At 40.7% G+C, this 16,496-nt stretch overlaps 1 protein-coding gene across 1 annotated transcript; it reads left to right on the top strand.

Annotated features, from left to right (window-relative positions):
• On the top strand, positions 1–9,930 carry cdk2 (cyclin dependent kinase 2). The gene is made up of 7 exons (XM_077010140.1): positions 1–602; positions 4,150–4,227; positions 4,746–4,866; positions 5,225–5,395; positions 6,373–6,474; positions 6,754–6,957; positions 9,359–9,930. Exons 1-7 carry the CDS (start codon positions 487–489, stop codon positions 9,461–9,463), a joined length of 897 nt encoding a protein of 298 aa, XP_076866255.1. The 5' UTR covers positions 1–486; the 3' UTR covers positions 9,464–9,930.
• Positions 9,931–16,496: the final 6,566 nt, after the last annotated feature.

Genomic DNA, 16,496 nt, shown 5'->3' with positions numbered 1-16,496 from the left:
GAGTGGTGAATCTCCCCTCTACGCACTCTGGGTTATTAACCAGGAGTGGTGAATCTCGCCTCTACACACGCTGTGGTATTAATCCTGAGTGGTGAATCTCCCCTCTACACACTCTGGGGTATTAACCAGGAGTGGTGAATCTCGCCTCTACATACGCTGTGGTATTAATCCTGAGTGGTGAATCTCCCCTCTACACACTCTGGGGTATTAACCAGGAGTGGTAAATCTCGCCTCTACACACTCTGTGGTGTTGGACTTGCCGCTTTGTTTGAGGGCGTGATTTCGCGGACGCGGGAACTGGCGGGTGTTGACGCGAGCACTAAACGTTTCGCAGCTCCACTCATCTATCGTACAATTACTGAATTATCCGTTAGTAACGTCTGTACGGGCCGTCGTCGCTATATCGACCACCCGCTAGTATTTCTGGTACAGTGAGCTCAGTGTAGTCGCAGCTGATCGCGGAGGAGAAGCTGGTTTGTGTTTGACATGGAGTCCTTTCAGAAAGTGGAGAAGATCGGAGAGGGAACGTACGGAGTGGTGTACAAGGCGAAGAACAAAGTTACCGGCGAGACCGTGGCCCTCAAAAAAATAAGACTAGACACGTAAGTTAGCTGTGAAATGTCCGTTAGCTAGTTATCTTAGAAAACCATAGCCTACTACCTCACTGACTAGATTATAGTATTAATAGTTCTTGGTGAGTGTCTACCTCACTAGTTAACTAGATTACTGTTATTAATACTTCTTGGTGAGTGACTACCTCACTAGCTAACTAGATTATAGTAATAGTTCCTGGTGAGTGTCTACCTCGCTTGCTTACTAGGTTATGTTATTAATAGTTATTGGTGAGTGACTAGTATTAATATTTCATGGTGAGTGACTACCTCACTAGCTAACTAGATTATAGTATTAATAGTTCCTGGTGAGTGTCTACCTCACTAGCTAACTGGATTATAGTATTCATATTTCTTGGTGAGTGTCTACCTCACTAGCTAACTAGATTATAGTATTAATAGTTCTTGGTGAGTGACTACCTCACTAGCTAACTAGATTATAGTAATAATAGTTCTTGGTGAGTGTCTACCTCACTAGCTAACTAGATAATAGTATTAATAGTTCTTGGTGAGTGACTACCTCACTAGCTAACTAGATTATAGTATTAATAGTTCCTGGTGAGTGTCTACCTCACTAGCTAACTGGATTATAGTATTCATACTTCTTGGTGAGTGTCTCCCTCACTAGCTAACTAGATTATAGTAATAATAGTTCTTGGTGTGTGTCCACCTCACTAGCTAACAAGATTATAGTATTAATAGTTCTTGGTGAGTGACTACCTCACTAGCTAACTAGATTATTGTATTTATATTTCTTGGTGAGTGTCTACCTCACTAGTTAACTAGATTACTGTTATTAATACTTCTTGGTGAGTGACTACCTCACTAGCTAACTAGATTATAGTAATAGTTCCTGGTGAGTGTCTACCTCGCTTGCTTACTAGGTTATGTTATTAATAGTTATTGGTGAGTGACTAGTATTAATATTTCATGGTGAGTGACTACCTCACTAGCTAACTAGATTATAGTATTAATAGTTCCTGGTGAGTGTCTACCTCACTAGCTAACTGGATTATAGTATTCATATTTCTTGGTGAGTGTCTACCTCACTAGCTAACTAGATTATAGTATTAATAGTTCTTGGTGAGTGACTACCTCACTAGCTAACTAGATTATAGTAATAATAGTTCTTGGTGAGTGTCTACCTCACTAGCTAACTAGATAATAGTATTAATAGTTCTTGGTGAGTGACTACCTCACTAGCTAACTAGATTATAGTATTAATAGTTCCTGGTGAGTGTCTACCTCACTAGCTAACTGGATTATAGTATTCATACTTCTTGGTGAGTGTCTCCCTCACTAGCTAACTAGATTATAGTAATAATAGTTCTTGGTGTGTGTCCACCTCACTAGCTAACAAGATTATAGTATTAATAGTTCTTGGTGAGTGACTACCTCACTAGCTAACTAGATTATTGTATTTATATTTCTTGGTGAGTGTCTACCTCACTAGCTAACTAGATTATATTATTAATAGTTCTTGGTGAGTGACTACCTCACTAGCTAACTAGATTATAGTAATAATAGTTCTTGGTGAGTGTCTATCTCACTAGCTAACTAGATTATAGTATTAATAGTTCTTGGTGAGTGTCTCCCTTGCTAGCTAGCTAACTAGATAATAGTATTAATAGTTATTGGTGAGTGTCTACCTCACTAGCTAACAAGATTATAGCATTAATAGTTCTTGGTGAGTGACTACCTCATTAGCTAACTAGATTACAGTAATAATAGTTATTGGTGATTGTCTACCTCACTAGCTAACTAGATTATAGTATTAATAGTTATTGGCGAGTGTCTACCTCACCTCATACCAATATTTTTTTCATTCAGTAACCTAGTTATCGGTGAGTGACTACCTCGCTAGCTAACTTGGCTATGCTACCTAACTATTCAGGTTTTTACTCTGATATTGGTCTCTCTGTGAACGATATATTAGCCTTAGCTAACTGTTCAGCTTTTTATTCTGATGTTGCTCTCTTTAACAGATGTATGTTAGCCTGAGCTAACTATTTAGCTTTTTATTTTGATGTTGGTCTCTCTGTGAAAGATATGTTAGCTTTATCTAACTATTCTGCTATTTATCCTGATATTCATCTCTTTGACAGAGACATGTTGGCCTTAGCTAACTATTTAGCTATTTGGGTCATTCCAGGATTTTGGTACATTTCAGGGGTGGTAACTTCTGAAAATTTGATCATTTTAAATCATATATTTATAATCTACAGGTTATAAACTATCAAAAAATTTGATTCGTCAATCTCAGATATGGAAGCAGTTTTTTCGTTATTAGATTGGTGTGCAGTAAATTGGTATGCAGTAACAGGGTTGCGACTAACAGGGTTGCAAATTTAGGCAAAGTTGTGGTCTACCCCAGGAACGGATGCTCATTGTAAAATTTAGCTATGTATACAAGATCAAGGACAAATATGGTTATATAAGTATATAAAGTAAATTTTGACTCTACTCAATATTAGTCTTACAATATGAGGAACAGGGTTGCATTCACTGAGTGACACACACAACTTGGACAAACATATTTGGAAAAAAACCTTGAAAATTGTTAGAGCACTTACCATTTTTCTTGCCATGTGGACAGGAAATGTCCTTGTGATGCAAATTCCTTTGTGCCAGCACACAAATATTTTTAACCCTTTCTCTGCCAGATAAAATTCCTTATGGTAACAGGGCTGCGCGCATGTTGTGGGACACAACTTAATAGTGTAAAAACTGTGACATGCAATACAATGTAGACCAAAGAAGTTGTTTTCATAAGTAAAGGAGATGCATTTCAACAATATACAAGAGGAAGTAATTTATTTAGAGCTTATTTTAATTGTTAAATTTGGCAAAAGAGTTGGTCACCCAATGTGTGGGACAAGAGAAAATGGCAATTTTTTGAGGTGGTTCAAAGGTATTCGGTCTTTTGAATAATATCTAAGGTGCTTATTTTTCCACCAAATTTTACAGTTTGTCTTATAACAAGTACAATGTTAAAAAAAATAGTCATTTAGATATTTTGGATATGTACATTTGAAATTTAAGTGGTGGGACAGGAAATGTACCAAAATCCTGGAATGACCCATTTATTGTCATTTTGGTTTCTTTAACAGATGTATGTTAGCCTTAGCTAACTGTTTATTCTAATGTTGGTATTTTTGTATGACAGAGGTAAGTTAGCCTTTGCTAACTATTTAGCTATTTACCCTAATGTTAATCTCTTTGTGTGACAGAGGTAAGTTAGCCTTAGCAAACGTTGTCGTCCACTGCCAAAGAGTCTGAATTAGCTAGCTTGAATAACAAAGGTGTTGACACATATCTTGGCTAACGTTAGTCTTGTCTGCTGTAAACCGTTTCTGCTACGTTAATCTAGCTGATGTAACTAGAGTTTTGCGCACATATTCTAGTCCTTGAACTGAAAGCAGTTTGTTGCAGAGTATGTTTGTGGAAAGAACATAGTTTAAATTAAACGTGGTTTCTGCTTTAGACATTACAGACATATACAGATTAGCTGGCTAATACTTCTGTTCATGCTTTCCAGGGAGACGGAAGGTGTTCCGAGTACTGCCATTCGAGAAATATCACTGCTCAAGGAGCTCAATCACCCTAATATTGTCAAGTATGTAGCAGCCAACATATTTATAGCTATTTTGTATTTGGAAGTCTTGGGTGGTAGTATGTTATGATTTAAGGAGTGTGTCTATATATCCTGCTGTATACCCGTTATCTTACCAGGTACACAGATAAAATTATGCATGCTTGTGTTCACATATAGACACATATAGAATATTAAATGACCTGCGGACACTACCCATCTGAAGTGTTGTAAAAAGGTTCATTTTCGTGATACATTTTGAATTAATGTGACAAAAATGTATATTCAGTGTATTTATCTGAAAAAAAAAGTAGAATTTCAATTGGTGCGTTATGTAACATGTATTTTCTAATTCTGTTGCAATGCAATTTTTGTCAGTGGAGACCAGGCACTTCCACTGTGAAGGATTTCTGTGACATCCATGTCCTTAGAGAATGGTGCCCTCAAAAGCATGACATGGCACAATGAGATATGGATGCTCAGTTCCAGTTTAGGTTGGATTGCATCCTTGCAGAGGTTCTTAACTCTTCTTACCCCTTCAGGCTGCTTGATGTCATCCACACAGAAAATAAGCTTTATCTAGTGTTTGAGTTTCTTCATCAAGACCTCAAGAAATTTATGGACTCCTCCTCAGTTACTGGCATATCACTTCCCCTCGTCAAGGTGAGTGTGACCTGCAAGGTTCTTGTGAAGGTAACTCTCAGTAGTGCTTAAACATTCAGTGTAAAATATAACCTGTATGTGGCCCTGAGTTTGGCCAGAAGAACGTTGTGAAGAACTGTGAAGTTTAGTGGATAATGCTGTGTGATTGTATTCCAGTTTATATGTGTGTATGTGTGTGTAAAAAATAAAATAAAATTGTAATTGTAGTAATTTGATTCATTTGCCTTACGTTTTGTGTTGATTTTTGATGGTGATTGTATTACCAGCTGTTTCTCTGTGAGTAGTTTTACTATCCTGTGTGGATGTAAATGGTCGTATGTGTGTTTGTGTGTGCGTGTGTGTACCCTCGTGCCCTCAGAGCTACCTCTTCCAGCTGCTGCAGGGCCTGGCTTTCTGTCACTCTCATCGGGTCCTGCACAGGGACCTCAAACCTCAGAATCTTCTCATCAATGCACAGGGAGAGATCAAACTAGCAGACTTTGGTTTGGCCAGAGCCTTTGGGGTGCCGGTACGGACATACACCCACGAGGTGAGAAAGCAGCAGAGCATTTGTGAAACTGGGATTTAAAATCATGTTTTGTGTGTTTTACTATATATTCATAATATTATGAATTCTAGCTGGCAAATAGTTTCTACATGCGGGTTGTTTACTCTTGTGGATTTTGACAAAAATCTTTTGACAAAAATATCCATGGATAATGGAAATTCCTTTTGTTACCTTAAATTAGTCATGTTTGAGTTTAGTCAATGTGCTTATGTATGTTAATATTAAATAGGTCAGAATGGTCTTTGAGTTTTAGCATCACTCTCAGGGTTTGTTTACAGGTGTGTGAAATCCTGGAAAATGCTTGAATTTTAATGTTCTGTTTTCCAGGCCTGGAAAGTGCTGGAATTTTGGAAAAAGTGCTTGAAATTCTGCATTTACTTAACAATAAATAACTATGACTAAATAAGTTATTAATAAATACATTTAAAAAGGCTTTGCTCGTGCCTCCACGTATGTGTGACATCCAAGAGCAGTTGGTTCACGAGGAACTGACTCTCTTTACCACCATATGAAACTGTATGAAACTGTTTTTCCACTTTTTTTTTTTTTTTTTTAATAAAAATAAAAAATATTTTAATAATATGTTATATATATCATATTTATTATTCTATGGCAACATAAAGCAAGAGCGAGTGAAATAAAAGTGGCTCTTTGAAGGGCAGCCAATTCCCAATGGAGTTGAGTTTGTTTGAGACCTGCTGCTTCCAGTCCATATATTGATTATTGCTGAATCGCAGTTTTGAGACATCACCATTATCATTATTTTACCACAGCTGAAAGATGCTGGGAAATCTTGAAAATGTGCCTTGAAAGTGCTTGAATTTTACCTTGTAAAAGGTGTATGCACTCTGTGCTGTGCACATTTTCACAATTTGGTCATTGGTGGCAAGTTTTTTTAAAGACAATTTGAGATCTTGGTGTTTATGATGAGAACACATTTTCAGTGTTTTGCCTTCTAGGTGGTGACTTTGTGGTACAGAGCCCCTGAAATTCTCCTGGGTTGCAAATATTATTCCACAGCTGTTGATATCTGGAGTTTGGGCTGTATTTTTGCTGAAATGGTAAGAGGTCAAACAGCATGATGACAAATATAGATAGATATGCACGGCAGGTCATCTGTTTGCTTAACATAATAATTATTAGTAATTATTAATTATTATAATAATAATCAATGAGGGGTTTTGAGATATATATATATATGTATATGTATATATGTATATGTATATATATATGTATATGTATATATATGTGTGTGTGTGTGTGTGTGTGTGTGTGTGTGTATATATATATATATGTGTGTATATGTATGTTTGTTTCATTTGTTGGTATGTTTGCATTAGATTACTCGAAGGGCGTTGTTTCCTGGAGATTCTGAAATTGACCAGCTGTTCCGGATTTTCCGAACCCTGGGCACTCCCGATGAGACTGTCTGGCCAGGAGTCACCTCAATGCCAGATTACAAACCTTCTTTCCCAAAGTGGGCACTTCAGGACCTGTCCAAGGTAGTACCTCCGCTTGATGAAGATGGTAGAGACCTTCTTGGGGTAAGGCATTAATACTTCCATTTGTATACTTCACACTTTCCATTCAGGGTAAACAACTCAAAGTGCCCTGTTACATTGGTAAAAATAAATGGCAAACAAATCTCTATTTACAAGACTGTGTTTTTCATAATATAAGAAGTTTACTATTTTAGTAATGATGGTTTATTTTGTTTCATTCAAAGTGTGAGAAATGTAACGTTGTATGTTATTACTCGCAACGGATGAAAATGTCCAAAACGGACCCTGTCATTTCCACAAAAACAACAAAAGAAAGACAACACATAAAGAGAAAATATGACTGATTATCTAAAATATGGCTTTACTTCCATGTGGGCAGGTAAGGCTATAGTGTGTAAGGCCATAGTGTGTCATCTGTGCAGCTACTCTTGCTAATGACTCATCTCTGGAAAAAGGATTTTTTAAACACAGAAATTGCGTGAACTTAACTCTCAAAAAGGTGCTATTAAAATTGCCACAATGTCCACTGAACATTCTCTAAAAGCTTCATGTGAGACAGAATACCATATTGCAAAGGCAAAAAAGTTATATTCAGTAGGAGAGATCCTTGTTCTTACTGCAGCATGTGCGGGACAGTTTTTGGCAACAGGGCTGCTTTAAAGATGAAAACCATCTGTTGGACACTACAGTGTTCACGAACAACTTATTTCTCATTCACAAGCATCTGAATTCACGGTCCAACTAGATGAAGCTACAGACATGGCAAATAATGCCAGTTTGACAGCCTACATAAGGTACATTCATTGAACTTGTGTGAAGGAGGATTTTTTTAAATTCTACAAACCAATTAAAGGGCATGCTACTGGAGTGGATTTGTTGTCGATGATTTCTTTAAGACCAGTAATCTGAAATGGGACTCGTACTTGGCTGTCTGCATCAATGGAGCTCCTTCCATGACTGGTGCAAGGTCAGGGCTGAAGGCAGATACCGGACACAGCGCCTCATGTTCTGTGGAACCACTGCTCTCTCTGCTCAAACAGTGCACCAAGAACCTAGTGTCATTTTCAGTCCAGCTGTAAAACTGTGAATTTCATCCAAACTCTGCCAACTAAATCATGGATTTTTGCTGCCATTTGTACAGACGTGGGAGCAGAGCATCAGGCCCTGCTAGTGCACGTCGCAGTTAGGTGACTGGCACTAACGGAAACTGCTGCTGAACTCCAGGACGAGGTGAAGGTTTTTCTAGAGGAGGTCAACTCCACAAATGCAGATGTACATTTTTCAACCTAAACAACGAAAATAAAATTTTGGGAAAAGAAAATTGAAACAATTGGAAAGATTCCATTTTCACTGACGAGCGATGGTATAGACGAGACCGAGCTAGAACTTTGAAGTGCTTGGTGATCTTGTGATTAATCATTTGCGCAGCCTAAAAGCCAATCTGTACTTGCCAGAAAGCACAATTCAGGATGACTGGATCATACAACCTTTCCTGGTGAAGCCAGAAACTGTTTCAAGAGCAGCTCATTGATCAAAACTGGAGGTGGAGAACAACTTTAAGGCAGTATTGCATCACCTGTGAGAGCAGTGGATGATGGATGGAGAGCACAGTTTCACGGCAACCGGGAGAATGTGCCACGCAACGTTCTCGGAAGTCATTGAATGGATCAGCAAAGCATGGGCTTCCGTGAAAACCGAAAGCATCTTGCTGGGATTCAGAAAGGCTGGAATAATTGAAAATGCTGACGACGAGTCTGACAAAAGCGACGAAGAGGAGGAAGCGGCGCTTCATCCACCTCCTGAGTTGGCGGAGTTGTTTATAAGTGACACTGAGGATGAAGAGTTCAATGGATTTTATGATTTGGAGTGAGAGAAACTTTGATACAAAATTGTTTGATAAACGTGTTAGCATGTTCTTTGTTATAGTTTGTTATCGTTATCCGATACCTCTGTTACCTTAACTTGGATTTTATTAAATAAGCCAATCAGAAACAATGTGCACGTGTAGCCAACTTGTATGACCCAGGTGGACCGACTTGATGGATGACCAAGGGGCGGAGCCAAACCTGCAAAACAACACACATAACCCACAAACGACCACGCAGGGTCGTAACAATCAGTAAAGCCAAATAATATATATTTTATGAACGTGTGGTGTTTGTTTTTAATGAAAGCTGTTATGAAAGTGTTACAGCTTCAAGTTTACTAGTTTACTAATTTACTTTGACACCATTTGGGGTAGTGTTATTTTCATCCTAGATGGGGTGTGTCTGTGGGGTGATGCAGTTTTGATGTTCGAAAGTTTCTAAGAAAATTACATTGTGATATTGGTGCTAACTTGTATGAAATGGGGCTTAGTGAGAAATCCGCTTTAAGAAAACTGAGCTTAGACAGAAATGGACAGTACATTTCTTTAATTGTGAAAATGTTCTTTTTTTCATAGCAAATGTTGAAGTATGACCCCAACAAGAGAATTTCAGCAAAAAATGCCCTTCTTCATCGATTCTTCCGTGATGTGACTATGCCGATGCCCCCTTTGCGACTGTGAGGCTTGGGCAGAAGACGAACGGACTGACACTAGATGCGGAGGCCATGTAACCAAGGGAGATCATTTTCCAGTTTTACTGTGAAGGAACTGGGTACTTTTTTATATAAAAGAGGGGGCCAATGTTGAGATACTCTGGAGAATGTTGTACCTTGATGACAAAGCAGGTCAAATGACATGCTTTTTTCCAGCATAAATTCATCTGCTCAGGGTCAGGGGTGTGGTTTGTGTAGTGCAGATCATTCTGAGAGGTGACATTCCACAACTTGTTAAACTGCACGTTCTTTGACAATGTTAAAATGTCTCTTTGCAACCAATCCTATTATGCACCAGCTTCATAAAATATTTATTTTGAATGCAAAAAACATTCAAATTTGAAGTTCCTGAATATTTTTGTAATTGGTGATTTTATGCTGTCTGGCTATTTTTTATCAATATTTACTAATTATACATAAATTTGTTTAAGAAAAGCTTGTGTCATTGTCATAGTTGTTTTTTTTTTTTTTATATTATCCAGTATTCAGGTGTGGTCAAATTCAGTAATAGATTTAAAACCTTTTCTAAATAAATACATCCATCCTTCTATCTATTCTCATCCGCTTATCCGGGTAGCGGGGGCAGTAGCCTAAGCAAAGAGGCCTAGGTTTCCCTCTCCCCAGCCACCTCTTCTAGTTCTTCTGGGGAGATACCGAGGCATTCCCAGGACAGCTGAGAGATATAATCTTTCCAGCGTGGCCTGGGTTTTCCCCAGGGTCTCCTCCCAGTTGGACATACTGGCATCCAGACCAGATGCCCGACCCACCTCAACTGGTTCCTCTCTACGTGGAGGAGCAGCGTCTCTATTCCGAGCCTCTCCCGGATGAGCGTGCTCCGTACCTTATCTCTAAGGCAGATCCCGGACACCATGCCGAGAAAACTCATTTCAGCCGCTTGTATTCACGATCTTATTCTTTTGGTCACTACCCAGAGCTCGTGACCACAGGTAAGAGTCGGAACGTAGTTGACCAGTAAATCGAGAGCTTTGCCTTTTGGCTCAGCTCGCTCTTCACAACAACGCTCCGGTACAGCGTCTGCAATACTTCAGCTGCAGCACCAATCCACCTGTCAATCTTGTTCCATCCTTCCCTCACTCGTGAACAAGAACCCAAGATACTTAACTCCTCCACTTTAGGCAAGGACTCACTCACGACCCAGAGAGGGCACTCCACCCTTGTCCGACTGAGTACCATGGTCTCAGTTTTAGAGGTGTTGATTCTCATCCCAGCCATCTCTCTCTCGGCTGCAAACTGATCCAGTGAGAGCAGCAGGTCTCAGCCCGATGATGCCAACAGGACCACATCATCTGAAAAAAGGAGATGCGAAATCCTGAGGCCACCAAACCAAACCCCCTCCACCACTTAGCTACGCCGAGAAATTTTGTCCATAAAAGTTATGAACAGAATCGGTGACAAAGGACAGCCCTGGTGGAATCCAACTCCAACCTGGAACCAGTCTGACTTAGTGCTGGGCAGTATGACCAAAATTCTATACCTTGGTATTCTTCGAAATTATATTGTTTCACAGTATTCCATTGTTAGAAAAATGTCTCCACCTGAGTATTACAGTTGTGATCAAATTTATTCAACCCCCACTGAAATAAAGTGTTTTGGCCAGTTTGACATTGATTTTGATCATTTCAGTCATCTTATTTACAATTATATCAAAGAGGCACTTATAAATTAGACAAACATAACATAATATTTATGATGGAATAACCACAAATGTCTTTACTGTGCTCACATCATTATCAGTTTTATTCAACCCCCTAGTGACATTATTTTTTAGTACTTAGTACAACATCCTTTTCCAGTTATGACAGCTTTCAAGCGTGAAGCATAGCTTGACACAAGTGTCTTGCAGCGACCTATGGGTATCTTAGCCCATTCTTCATGGGCAAAAGCCTCCAGTTCAGTCACATTCTTAGGCTTGCGCACTGCAACTGCCTTCTTTAGGTCCCACCAGAGGTTCTCAATTGGATTTAAGAATGTGCGATGATTGCGATGGCCACTCTAGAATGTTCCAGACTTTCATGTTCAACCATGCTCTAGTGGACTTGGATGTGTGCTTCGGATCATTGTCCTGTTGGAAGGTCCAACGTCTCCCAAGCCGCAGGTTTGTGACTGACTCCATCACATTTTCCTCCAAGATCTCCTGGTACTGAAGGGAATTCATGGTACCCTGCACACGTTGAAGCTTTCCTGTACCATTAGAAGCAAAACAGCCCCAAAGCATAATTGACCCCCCGCCATGCTTCACAGTAGGCAAGGTGTTCTTTTGTTCATAAGCCTGGTTCTTCCTTCTCCAAACATAGCGCTGGTCCATTGTCCCAAACAGTTCTAATTTAGTTTCATCTGACCACAGTACACTGTTCCAAAACCTTTGTGGCTTGTCCACATGACTTTTGGCATACTGCAGTCGACTTTTCTTGTTCTTTGGAGTCAGCAAGGGGGTGTGTCTGGGCGTTCTGGCATGGAGGTCTTCGTTATACAGTGCGCGCCTTATTGTCTGAGCTGAAACTTCAGTGCCCACATCTGACAGGTCTTTTTTCAGTTCCTTAGCAGTCACGCTGGGATTTTTCTCCACATTACGCTTCAGGTAGCACACAGCAGTCGCGGTCAGGATCTTCTTTCTGCCACGACCAGGTAACGTTTCCACTGTGCCCTTTAACTTGAACTTGCGAATGATACTTCCGATAGTGTCTCTTGGAATATTTAACAACTTCGCAATCTTTTTATATCCATTGCCATTCTTGTGAAGAGCAATAACCTCTTCTCTTGTCTTCTGGGACCATTCTCTTGCCTTCACCATGCTTGGAAACACACCAGTAGATGTCTAGAAGGAGCTGAGTATCACAGTCCTTTTAAATCTGCCTAATTGGTGCTTATCATGCTTGATTGCTGCTCGTTGACATCCACAGATGTTTTCAATACCTGATGGAAAACACTGGAATGAACCTCTGTTCTTAGGAGTGGTAGTCGTAAAGGGGTTGAATAATTGTGTCAATGAAGAAATCACAAAAAGGCCATTTAATACTTTATGACAAAAAAGATTGATGCTATCTTAGTTGCATTTAGTTCTTTAACAAGTCCTTGTAAGATTTCATTATGAACACAATTACAAATGTGCACTGAATTCCATAAAACCCTTCGCAGCATTGGGGGTTGAATAAATTTGATCACAACTGTACATGTAATACAGATTTGCATGGCCCCACATGATCATTTTTCAAATTGTAGCACTAAAGTAGTGAATGAAACATAGCATGACAGTTGCAGTATAAATGCAAAACCTTTTATTTAAAACATTTTTCAGACAACATCAAAACAAGGTTTATGCAACTTATGTGAACCAGCTACACATAATATTATAAATTGCACACCAGTTTGTTAATAACAAATAAGAGGCATTTAGACATGAAGTAGCCAGGGCTGTTTGTCAATGGTTGTATTGTACTGAAAAGTCCCAAATATCTAACCTTTAATTAAATAACATAATAAAAAATATATAATAACAGTGGTCTAATACTGGAGGGACTGTACCATCTCTTTTAATGTGATAAAAAGCTAATTATTTTGAGTCATTTCAATCATATGTGTATTTGTAAAAATATGTAACTTAAGCTGAAGATGCTGGAAAATATTGAAAATGGACGTTGAAAGTTCCGTACAAGTGCTTGAATTCCACCTTGTAAAGGTGTATGAACCCTGCAAACTGGCGCAAAACAGCGCTGAAGAGCAGAACGCTACAAAATTACAAAAATCACAAAGTTACAAAAATCAAGAGGTGCACGATCTCGCGACGCCACAGTGGAGCCACAGCGATTGCATCATTTTTGCTGCGTGGAACCTCACACCAGTCGTGACACGTTAAATATAAGCTAGCTTTATGGGTGGTGCAGTAGATTGCTCTTGTTACCACCAGCCACGACAACTTTTGCTCGACAGCATTTGCAGTAAGTGGTCCACGTCCGATCTTTAAAACCTTATGTACTTCCTGACAACAGACACAGCATTTTTCTTTGGCAAAAGTTCCTTTCGGGCATCATATTTTACTTCAATGTTTGGTAGAACTTCTGGTTCAGAACTTCTCTAGTTTTCAGCAAGCTAGATTTTCACTCTGTTGCATGTGTGCGGCGCAGCAATAAAAAGCGTTCCTTGAGAAACAATTTACAAATGTGCTGCGCTCCGGTGTGGCAGGTATATGAAAAATTATAACAAAAATAAAAAGCGGTTTTCGGTGCAAACCGGTATACCACCCAGCACTACTGCTGGTCATGCAAACCAAGCTCCTGCTCCATTTGTACAGGGACTGGATAGTCCGTAGCAGTAGGCCCCATACCCTATACTCCCAGAGCACTCTCCAAAGGAATCCCAGAGGAACACAGTCGATTGCCTTCTCCAAATCCACAAAGCACATGTGGACTGGTTGAGCAAACTCCCATGCACCCTCTAGGACCCTCGCAAGGGTAAAAAGCTGGTTCAGTGTTCCACGACCAGGACGGAACCCACATTGTTCCTCTTGTAACTGAGACTCAACCGGACTCTCTTCCCCAGAACCCCTGCATAGACCTTACCAGGGAGGCTAAGGAGTGTGATCCCTCGATAGTTGGAACACACCCTCTGGTCCCCTTTCTTAAAAAGGGGAACTCTGACCCCGGTTTGCCAGTCCAGAAGCACTGCACCCATGTACAAGCGATGTTGCAAAGACATGTCAGCCAGGACAGTGCCACAATATCCACAGCCTTAAGGAACTCAGGACAGATCTTGTCCACCCCTGGAGCCTTGTCGCCAATGAGTTTCACAACTACCCTGGTAACCTCAGCCAGAGTGATGGGAAAACTCAAGTCCGAGTCCTCCGGCTCTTCTTCCTCTGTAGAAGGCATGATGGTGGGATTGAGAAGATCCTTGAAGTGTTCCTTCCACCACCTAATGCTGGATTTCTCCTAGTTCCAAATATTTTTAAGACTCCTGTACAGCCGGAGGCAGAGTTCTTTCCTTTCTCAAAAGTCGCTTTCCATAGTCTCACCAAACTCTTCCTACACCCGAGATTTTGCCTCCACGACAGCCAAAGCCACAATACGCTTGGCCCTCCTGTACCCGTCTGCTGCCTCCGAAGTCCCACAAGCCAACCAGGCCTGGTAGGACTCTTTCTTCAGCATGATGGCCTCCCTTACCTGAGGTGTCCACCACCGAGTTTGCGGATTGCTGCCACGGCAGACACCGACAACCTTACAGCCACAACAAAGCAAGGAACGAAGCCTACTCGGACTCAATGTCACCGGCCTCCCTCGGGATGCGGTCAAAGCTCTGCCAGATGTGGGACATAAAGACCTTTCTGACAGGTTCCTCGGCCAGATGTTCCCAGCAAACCCTCACAATACGTTTGGGTCTACCAGGTCTGTCCAGCATCCTCGCCCGCCATCTGATCTAACTCACCACTAGGTGGTGATCGGTTGACAGCTTAGCTCCTCTCTTTACTCCGATTACAAAATCGATCATCGAACCACGACCTAACCGATGTACCTGTGCTTGTACATGGTGTTCATTATGGACAGACTGTGACAAGCACAGAAATCCAATAAGAGAACACCACTCGGGTTTAGATCTGAGAGACCATTACTCCCAATCACGCCCTTCCAGGTCCTACTGGCATTGCCCACCTGTACATTGAAGTAGAGGTCTGCACTCCCGCGGTAATCCCGCGACAGAATATCTTGCGGCGCGGGACAGAATTTAATTGTTTTTGGCGGGAGCGGGAGTTGAATTAGTCCAGGCGATGCGGGAGCGGGACCACATATACATGTAGAAAAATCCCGCAAATTAATAGTCTAGAAAATTATAATAATAACAACGCAATGATTTCCATGCATAAGGAACAGGACGAAAACAACTAATCATTCAGTAAGTAAGCAATAAACTAATTCAAAATATTGGCTAAGCAACTGATCACGTGAACATGAAGTGTGCGTCATTTTGTCATTTTGATACAGAAATGGCAGAGACTGTAGACCAGGGGTCGGCAACCTTTGAGACATGGAGTGCCAACTTTAACATGTCCAGTCAATGAGTGTGCCACTATGGCGGCGAGTTTAAATTGTTGACCGAGGAGGGGGGGAGGTGTAAATGGACACAAATTAAGTATTATATTGTGATCGATCGCCAAGTTTAAACGCCTCCGCCGTTCGCGCGAGGTGTGCGTGCGGAGTCGCGCGCTACGGTCACTCGCGAAAGTATAATCCATTAATATAATAATTTATATTAAAATATATATTTTTGCTGATGCTGGTCCAGTGTGTCGCGTGCCAGTGACTATGCCTCGGTGTGCCAATGGTGGCACGCGTGCCATAGGTTGCCGACCCCTGCTGTAGACGGTCAACCAGTTTCAGCTGTGGAAAATTCTATTAAAACAGGCGAATACACCACAATTAAGCCAACTACAGGAAAGTCTGATGTATGGAAGTCATATTCCATTGTAATTAATGGAGATGGAAATCGGCTTGTTGTGATACATGTCAGAAAGTGTTGGTGTACGTCACCTGACGGCATGTGTTTGGACTGTGGTAAGAAATGGGACAGCGCGATCAATCGCTATATTGCTGTTTTAATAAATACATAAGAAAATTTCAAGTACTAAATCTAACTAATTCAATTCATATTAGGATTGCGGGCGGGGGCGACAGAAATGTGTATGTGGTGGGCGGGTGCGGGATTAAAACAAGCGATTTTTTGGCCGGTGCGGGCGGGAGCGGGATTAAAACAAGCAGGTGCGGGCGGGAGCGGGATTAAAACAAGCGATTTTTTGGCGGGAGCGGGTCTAAAACAAGCGGGAGCGGGCGGGAGCGGGATTTAAAAAGCAGTCCCGCGCAGACCTCTACATTGAAGTCCCCCAGCAGAAAAATGGAATCCCCAGAAGGGGCACCTTCCATTATCCCCTCCAAGGACTTCAATAATAATAATAATAATAATAATAATAATAATATAATATAATATTTATTTGT

The sequence above is a fragment of the Brachyhypopomus gauderio genome, chromosome 1 (assembly GCF_052324685.1).
Source record: "Brachyhypopomus gauderio isolate BG-103 chromosome 1, BGAUD_0.2, whole genome shotgun sequence".
Lineage (NCBI taxonomy): Eukaryota > Metazoa > Chordata > Actinopteri > Gymnotiformes > Hypopomidae > Brachyhypopomus > Brachyhypopomus gauderio.
The sequence above is the reverse complement of the archived record's forward strand: the minus strand, read 5'-3'. Positions and strand labels throughout refer to the sequence as shown.

Bases quoted from the DNA above. Each gene is read 5' to 3' on its own strand.
- cdk2 (XM_077010140.1), top strand. From the start codon at position 487: ATGGAGTCCTTTCAGAAAGTGGAGAAGATCGGAGAGGGAACGTACGGA. The intron at 603-4,149 runs GTAAGTTAGCTG...CATGCTTTCCAG, and splicing joins AAAAAAATAAGACTAGACAC to GGAGACGGAAGGTGTTCCGA. The intron at 4,867-5,224 runs GTGAGTGTGACC...TCGTGCCCTCAG, and splicing joins TATCACTTCCCCTCGTCAAG to AGCTACCTCTTCCAGCTGCT.